The sequence below is a fragment of the Gracilinanus agilis genome, unplaced genomic scaffold (assembly GCF_016433145.1).
Source record: "Gracilinanus agilis isolate LMUSP501 unplaced genomic scaffold, AgileGrace unplaced_scaffold28594, whole genome shotgun sequence".
NCBI classification, from domain to species: Eukaryota; Metazoa; Chordata; class Mammalia; order Didelphimorphia; family Didelphidae; genus Gracilinanus; species Gracilinanus agilis.
The window spans coordinates 1-9,021 of record NW_025360906.1 but is presented as its reverse complement, the minus strand read 5'-3'; the positions used below and the strand labels follow the sequence as shown (position 1 = coordinate 9,021).

General features: G+C 41.5%; 1 protein-coding gene across 1 annotated transcript; it reads left to right on the top strand.

Moving 5' to 3' along the window:
- The first annotated feature begins 1,250 nt into the window (after positions 1-1,250).
- LOC123254673 (histidine ammonia-lyase-like) lies at positions 1,251-1,706 on the top strand. Its single transcript, XM_044683641.1, has 2 exons — positions 1,251-1,316; positions 1,397-1,706. The coding sequence occupies exons 1-2, from the start codon at positions 1,251-1,253 to the stop codon at positions 1,643-1,645; spliced, it is 315 nt and encodes a 104-aa protein (XP_044539576.1). The 3' UTR covers positions 1,646-1,706.
- The last annotated feature ends 7,315 nt before the right edge of the window (positions 1,707-9,021 follow it).

Here is a 9,021-nt window from a genome sequence, read left to right as displayed (position 1 = left end):
GAAGGAAGGAAGGAAAGAAGGAAGGAAGGAAAGAAGGAAGGAAGGAAAGAAGGAAGGAAGGAAAGAAGGAAGGAAGGAAAGAACTTTCAGAGACATGATCTCAGTGGATTTTCCTAACAACTCAATGAGATTCTCAGAAAGTCACTTACCTCTTCCTACTCAATTTCTTCTCTTATAAAATGAAGGGGCTGAGGCTATATATTGCTAATTCTAGACCTATATGCTATGATCCCCACTATACAGATGAAGAAACAGGCTTGGAGACTTACAATGACTTTTCCAGAGTCCTACAGAAATATATCTATTTGAGCTAAATGCTGCTAACATCCCCTGGCTGGGACCCTCTGCAAGTCCTTTTTTTTTTTCTTGATGTCCCAGGAAGTTCCCTTAGATTAAAATGTGTGGAAAAGGAGTTGACTTAGATTGGTGTAAAGTCTTCAGTGGGAGTTCGCCAAACTGATTAAATCTCAGCACCAAGCCAAAATTCATCCCATGCCTTTCTTTGTTCTAATAATAATAAATAGCATATGTATGTGTATGTGCATGTGTGTGCGCATATACATACATGCACATATATAATTTACATAAAATTAAATATAATGATAAATATATAATAATTGTAAATAGACTATAAACATGTAGTTTACATATATTATATTACTATATAGATATAAATATTAATCACACATCTATAACAATATAATATATTATAAATATATAACTGTGCATAATTATTAAATATATGATTGCAAATATTAATTTTATAGCTATAAAAATTCTATGATTATAAATGTATTATAGGTATATGATTTACTATTTACATAGATATATGCCCAATAGGAGATATATAGAGAATTTACATCTATTATATATAACTGTGTGTGTGTGGTGCGTGTGTAAAACTAGCATATCTAGTTTCCAAAGTACATTCTCATACCAACCCTGGGAGGCAGAGTCTATTATTATCCCCATTTTACAGAGAAGGCAAACAGAGGTGAAGTCACTTGCTCAGGGTCACAAGCTAGTCTAAGGCCATATTTGAACTCAGGTCTTCTTGGCTCCCCAATGATCTCTCCAGGGCAGCCTTGGTAACTTGGGGAAAGATGATGCACGTGCTTGCTCGCACTCATGTGAGCCCAGCCAAAGGGATTCCTCCTCCCTCTTCTCCCCTTGTCCAAATGAGCCTGGAAGCCCACTTTTTAAGATTTATACTCCATTGTTCCATTGAAGCCTTGACCTGTCTGAAAAAGATGGTTTTTGCCAATAGAGGAGAGACCATTTCGGGGGGGAATTTCCATGGTGAATACCCAGCAAAAGTAAGTCTTGAACATTCTTTTCTTCCTCTGGAAATATCATTAAGAGTAGACAAAATGACTTTGCAGAGTTATTTCCTTAGGCTCTAGACTATTTGGCCATAGCCGTCCATGAACTGGCGTCCATCAGCGAGCGGAGAATCGAAAGACTGTGCAACCCGTCACTCAGTGAGTTGCCTGCGTTCCTGGTGGCTGAAGGGGGCCTGAATTCGGGGTTCATGATTGCCCACTGCACAGCGGCAGCTCTGGGTAAGAACTCCACCTATTGCCTCAGGGAGAGACCCTGGCAAGCCCATGAGTGTCTGGGGATGGAAGGAAGCTCAGGAAGGTGAAGCCGTGTCTCATGAAAATCAGCTGAAGAAAAAGAAAGGAAAGGGAATGAGCATTAATTAAGTACCTACTATATGCCAGATGGCGTTTTACAAATATCTCATTTGATCCTTACAATAATCTTTGTGAAATAGGGACTATTATGAAACCCAGTTTTACAGTTGAGGAAACTGAGGCAGAGGTTAAACGACTCAGCTAGTAAGTGTTGGATGTGAACTCAGGTCTTACTGCTCTAGGCACAAAGTTCCATCCACTGTGCTTGGTGATTGGTTGATTGGATATCCTGCTGTCCTGTTGATTGGATGTCCTATCCATCTAGCTACTGACCTTGGACAAATTATTTAGTTCTATTTGACTCAGTTTCCTTATCTGTATAATGAGCTAGAGGAGGAAATGGCAAACTACTCCAGTATCTTTGCAAAGAAAAAACCCCAAAGTGGTAATGAAGAGTCAGACCCAGCTGAAATGATTGAACAGCAAACAAGATATATTAGGGTCTGAGGAAGACTCGTCTTCCCGAGTTCAAATACAGCCTCAGGCACGTACTAACTTTGTGAGGAATCATTTAATCTGTTTTGCCTCAGTTTCCTCATCTGTAAAATAAGCTGGAGAAGAAAATGATAAACCACTTTAGTATCTCTGCCAAGAAAATCCCAAACAAGTCAAAGGAACTCAAACATAACTAAACAACAACTAATAACTACTATCTTGTTTATATTGGCACAAATAAGACAAGGAATGGGGAAAGAGCAATAAGACTGAAGGTGGAGGCCTCGGGTTCAAATCCCAGTTCTGTTCTTTACAATCTGGGTGACCTTAAATCGTCTCCACCCTCTTAAAGTCTCAGTATCTTGATCTGGAAACTCTTGGAAGACGAGCTGGGGGGATTTAAGGCGTTAGGAGGGTCACATAGCTAGTAAGCAGCTGATGAGGCAGTATTTGAATCCAGGTCTTTGTCACTCCCAAGTCTAGTATCCTATCCCCTATGCAAAGATGCCTCTAATAGCTGGAGAACCATTTGAGTGGGATGGACAGACAGAGTCCCAGCAGCAAGGATGGCCAGAGATGTTTTCCTTAAATCCCTTTTTTGGCCAAAGTGTCCATTGTGGGGAAAACCAACAAGCTAGAGTTCTGGAGAAGCAAATTGTTCCCCTGGTGGCTTGTTAATGAGAATTCCTCCTGTCGGATCTCAGGGGCGACAAAGTCATTAATTCCCTTCTCTTCCAATCCTCAAGGCCCTTCCCATGCTGCATGCATTCAGGGGTTGAAGTATTCCTTCATGCAAAGCTATATAAGACTTGTAAAGGCTCGGAAAGAATTGCCAAACCTACATCCCTCCATCAACCACTTACTTATCCCCTGATGCCATGCCCCGGTTCATCTTTACACGCTACACAGAGAGCACTGGCTCTGCCATCATCAAACCTGGATTCAAATCCCATTTATGAGCCTGCCCAGAGAGGCCTGGCCTTAGTTCCTTTCTCTATAAATCAAGGGGGTTGGATGAGATGGTTTCTGGGGGCCCTTTTAGATTTACAATGATTATAATTTTATATCTCCATTTTTATTGACCTCTTTCTTGCATGTGGAAAAACCTAAAAGACCCAGAAGAGTGACTCTCTCCTGGTTAAATTTTAGACTCTCCAAAAGAAAATTGAGGAGACAGTTTTGAGCAAAGTGGCCTCTTCACATTAATGTTCTCATCCCCATTTGAGTGTTTAAAAAGAGGCTAGAGATGATCGCCTATCAGAAATACTGCAAAAGAGCTAAGCCTTCATTGAGCTCTTTTTTTTAACCCTCACCTTCCATCTTAAAATCAATACTGTGTATTGGCTCCAAGGCAGAAGAGCAGAAAGGCTAGGCGCTGGGAGTTAAGTGACTTGCCCAGGGTCACCCAGCTGGGAAGTATCTGAGGCCAGATTCGAACCTGAGACTTCCTGTCTCTAGGCCTGGCTCTCAATTCAAAATCATCTAGCTGCTGTCCTTCACTAAGCTCTTACTGTGTACAGAGCAATAGACCAAAGCACTAGGTATTGGGAGAGAGACAGAGTTTAAGTGAAGACCCAGCCCTTGCTCTTGTGAAGCTTAAAGTCTCATCAGGACAACTAGAATGTACAATATTAAATAGTAAATGCATTGCTGTTCATGGCTCTTCATGGCTCGGTGGACCACAGCCCACTGATGCTGTCCATGGTGTTTTCTTGGCAAAGATACCGGAGAGGTTGCCATTTCTTTGCCTGGGGGCTTAAGGTAAACAGAGGTTCAGTGACTTGTCCAGGAACACAGATCTAGTAAGTGTTCGAGGCTGGATTTAAACTCAGGTCTTCCTGACTCCAAGGTTCTATTCTGAACCACTTAGTTGCTACAATAAATGCATTAGAGAAATGCAAAGATCTTTACCAATGAGGGATATCAGGGAAGGCTTCTTGGAGGTGGTAGCCATTCATTCAATAAACATTTATTAAGGACCTTCAATGTACCAGATACTGTGCTAGCCAATGGGTTGGGCTTTAGAAGACAAGAGGAAATACTGTAGGTAAAGGGGGGAAATGGAGTGGAAAGGTCATTTTACAAATAGGGAAAAACATATGTAAAGACATGGCAACATATGGAGCAAACACAGCATATTAGGAAGCCAAATTCCTTTTCCTGGACTGTGAAATCTTTAAAAGAATAATAATATGGCAAAGGGCTGGAAAAGCAGGGCAGTAGCAGATTAAAAGAGGGCCTTGAGTGCCAGGTCAGCAAGTCTGAACTTTAATTGGAAAATAATAGGGATCCACTGATGATTTTAGAGAGGAGTAGCATGATAAGATCTCTTCCAAAGAGAGATTATTCTGACATCAGTTGGCAAGATGAATTGGAGCAGAGACAGAGAAGAGAGTGGGATGGCTTCTTAGGAGGCTAAAACAAGCTTCTAGGAAGGGGGTAAAGCGGATTGAATTGTGGTAGTATAGACAACTAGGTGGCATATTGGATAGAGTACCAGGCTTGGAGTCAGGAAGAAATGAGTTCAAATCCAGCCTCAGACACTTACTAGCTGTGTGACCCTGGGAAAACCACTCTATCCTACTGGCCTCAGTTTTCTCATCTGTAAAATGAGCTGGAGAAGGAACTGGCACACCATTCCAGGATCTTTGCTGAGAGAACTCCATGGGATCATGAAGAGTCAGACATGACTGAAATGACTGAGTAATGACAACACAATTGAGGGTTGATTGCAATAGAGGGTAGATTGAAGCCATTGGTATTGGAAACTCCCAGATGAGGGAATCTCCTCCACCTATTCAGAGGGGCACTCCCTCTACAAATTATTGACCTAGAAAGCTAGTCTTAGAGCAAGAGAAATGAAGTGATTCACCGAGGGTGCCCAAGACAGGATGTCTGTACCAGAGTCTGGTTGCATGGTTGGTTGGATGGTTGGTTGGTGGCTTAGTTGGTTGGTCGGTTAGTTGGCTGGTTGGTTGGTTGATGGTTGGTTGGTTGATCGTTGGTTGTTGGTTGGTTGGCAGGCTGGCTGGCTGGCTGGTTGGTTGCTAGTTGGTTGGTTGGCCGTTGTCCTTCATCCTCAAAGAGGACCAAAATTACTGTATGAGAGGCAGATCTTGGTCTGAGTCCTGCCTGGTTTCAAGGCCCTCTGGATCCACTCCATCAAGCCAGGTGGCCAGCGACAGGAATGGGGAGGAAAGATGGATACGAGCAAGTAAACAGGAATGAGTGACTGATTAGATAGAAGAGGTTAAGATAGAGGGGAAGAGTCAAAGGTGGCCCAAAGGTTGTGAACCTGAAAGATAAGGTGAATGGTGAAGCCACAGAAACAAGCAGGGAGTTCGGAATGAAGGGATGTTTGAGGGGGAAATAGAATAAGACTGAAGGCAGGTATCACCACCACCACCATCATCATCACTGCTAGTATTTCTAGAGAATTTAAGTTTTGCAAAGGACTTGACAAATGTGATCTCATTGGATCCCCACAACCACCTGGGAGGGAGGCACTATTTAGAGCCCCAGTTTATAGATGAGGAAACTGAGGTAGGCAGAGGTTAAGTGACTTGATCAGGATCACACAGGTGAGAAGTATATGAGGCAGAATTTGAACTCAGTTCTTCCTGACCCCACACCAAACCTTCTGCCTACCAGGTTCCTAACTACCTCATGACAATTGAACATTCCATCTCTCTGAGCAAAGTGTCCATCTTCTCCCTCTGTGCTACTCATTCACTACTTTAAAGAAAAACAAAACCTTACCTTAAGGCAGAAGAGTGGTAAGGGCTAGGAAATGGGAGTTAAGTGACTTGCTCAGGGTTACATAGCTAGAAAGTAACTGAGGCCACATTTGAACCCAGGACCTCCTATCTCTAAGCCTGGCTCTTAATATACTGAGTTACCTAGATGCTTCCTTGTCATTCACTACTAATTCTATCTCAGTCACTTACTATCTGTGTGACTTTGTCAAGTCATTTAAATTCTGAGGGCCTCAGTTTCCCCATCTTCAAAATGAGGAAGTCAGACTAGAAGGACTCTGATGGTCCCTTCTACTCATAAATATATAATCCTATGGTCCACTCTACAACATCTTTGACAGCTGGGACTCCAGCTTCTTGAATACTTCCAGTGCCAGGGAGCTCACTATTTCATTACCATTATTGGACAGCTCTAATTGTTTGGAGGAAAGTACCTAGGTGACACAGTGGATAGAGTGCCAAGCCAGGAGTCAGGAAGACCTGAGTTCACTAAGTGGCTGTAGGATCATCGGCAAGTCATTTAACCTCTGTTTGCCTTAGTTCACTAAGAATTCCCTATACTGATTAAATCAAAGGTTTTCCAATCAATCAAATCAATTAATAACATTTATTAAGTGCTTTGGGGGCACCTAAATGGTACAATGGATAGAGTACAGAACCTAGAATCAGAAGGACTCATATTCCTAAATTCAAATCTGGCCTCAGACATTTACTTGCTCTGGCTCCCTGGGCAAGTCACTTAATCCTGTTTGCCTCACTTTCCTCATCCATTAGATAAATGGGCAAATCACTCTATTACTTTTTCCAAGAAAATTCCACTGCCAATATTAACATGCTATGGTCCATGGGGTCACAAAGAGGTGAACACAACTGCACAACCAAACAACAGCAATAATTTGTCGGAAAGATCCTCTATATCTTTTTTTTATTCAAAGATATTTTATTTTCCCAATTAGATATAATAATTTTCAACATATGTTTTCAGAAACTTTAAGATCCAAATTATCTCCCTCTCTTCCCTTCCCTATCTCAGGGGTAGGGAGGAGCAGTTTGATCTGGGTTGTACATGTATTATCACACAAAACATACTTCCATATTAGTCATTGTTGCATAAGAATACTCATATAAAATCAACCCCCTGCCAAATAAAACCATAAATCAACTAATGTGAAAGATAATATTCACTTATCTGTATCTGACTCCAACAGTTTTTCCTCTGGAGGTGGATAGTGTTGTTTGTCATAAGTCCTTTAGAATTGTCCTGGATCACTGTATATTTCTGAGAGTAGTTGAGTCTATCACAGTTGATCATTCCACAATATTGCAGTTACTGTGTATGATGTTCCCCTGGTTCTGCTGATTTCACTCTGCATCAGTTCATGGAGGTTTTTCAGCTCTTACTGAAGTCATCCTGTTCATCATTCCCTATCACATAATAGTATTCCATCACCATCATATAGCATACTTTGGCCATTCCCCAGCTGATCAATTTCCAATTCTCTGTCATCACAAAAAGAGTGGTTATAAATATTTTTGCACAAGTAGGTCCTTTCCCCTTTTTTATGATCTCTTTGGGGTACAGACCCAATGGTGGTATTGCAGGTATGCTCAGTTTTATAGCCCTTTGGGCATAGCTTCAAATTGCCCTCCAGAATGGCTGAAGATCTTCCTATATCTTAAGCTGAAATCTTTCTTGTAATTTCCACCCTTTAGTTCTTGTCAGTCTTTCAACAGGTGTATAGAAAGCCTAGTGTCTTTACCTATGGTAAACATTTGCTAAATGCTGTCTTCCTTCATTTCCCTGTGTTTGCCAGACTAAGGAAAGTAAATGAAAAGTGAAACTAACCCTGCCTTCAAGGAGCTTACAGTCTAAATAGTTCTTCCTACAGAGGAACCCAGAAGTATATTACCTCTTTGGTTGGATAGAGCCTCAGAGTCTCCTTTCTGCCTTTTCTCCTCCAGGTTAAATGTCTCCAGGCATTATTCAATGCTTCTACTCCATCCTGGGCATATATTATCCTATATAGACTTGACTGTCCCCTTCCTATCTAGCAAAAGCAAAGTTTTGTTGTTGATTCGTTCCAATCATGTCCAACTCTTCTTGACCCCATTTTGGGGGATTTTCTCAGCAAAGATACTGGAGTGTTTGCCATTTCCTCCTCCAGATAATTTTTCAGATGAGGAAACCAAGGCAAACATTACGAAATGATTTGCCCAGGGTCACTCAGGTATAAGTTTCTGAAGCTGAATTTGAACTCAGGAAAAGAAGTCTTCCTCACACTCTTTCTACCCAGCTGCCCTAACTGCTATTATCATCCCCACATTAAAGACAAGGAAACTGAGGCAAACAGCAGTTAAGTAACTTGCCCATGGTCATATGGCCAATAAGTGTCTAAGAATAGATTTAAACTTAGGTCTTCCTGACTCCAGGTTCCCTGCTTGGAGTGAGTAGTATCTAATTTATTCACCTTGGACTTTTGCAGTTTCAGAGAATAAAGCCCTGTGCCATCCCTCCTCTGTGGATTCTCTCTCAACCAGTGCTGCTACAGAAGATCACGTGTCCATGGGAGGATGGGCTGCGAGAAAAGCCCTCAGAGTTATCGAACATGTGGAGCAAGGTAATGCTAGGTAGACTGCTGATTTAATAGGACTCATTCAACAAAATGTTATTGCCAGTTAAAAGAATTTTGGGTTTAGAGTCAGAAAATCCAGGTTCAAATTCTTGTGTCTGCTTCTTACTAATTGTGTGATTTTGGATTAGTTACTTCCCTTTCTAAGCCTTAGATCCCTCATCTAAAAAATGGGGTTAATAATAGCACCTACTCCCCACACCAAGGCTGTCATGAGGATTAAATGAGATAATATGTGTAAACTCCTTTGCAAATTCAAATTGCTTTAGAAAATGAGAGGATCAGATTCAGTGATCACTAAAGTTCCTTCTAGATCTAAATTTCTGATGGTGTGATCCATCACCTCTCAAAGCCTCTTGTAATCTTAGTTGGTTTTCCTAAAATATTTGGGATATAATCTTTATTTCAGTAGCATTCCCACTTTCTAGCCCCTCCCACACTGATTTCTTCCTTCTCTCCCTCCCTCCTTCCTTCCTTCCTTCCTTCCTTCCTTCCTTCCTTCCT

Excerpts from the sequence above, each read along its gene's own strand:
- LOC123254673 (XM_044683641.1), top strand. The coding sequence starts at position 1,251 with ATGGTTTTTGCCAATAGAGGAGAGACCATTTCGGGGGGGAATTTCCAT. Across the intron at positions 1,317-1,396 it reads ATGGTGAATACCCAGCAAAA|GCTCTAGACTATTTGGCCAT; the intron begins GTAAGTCTTGAA and ends TTATTTCCTTAG.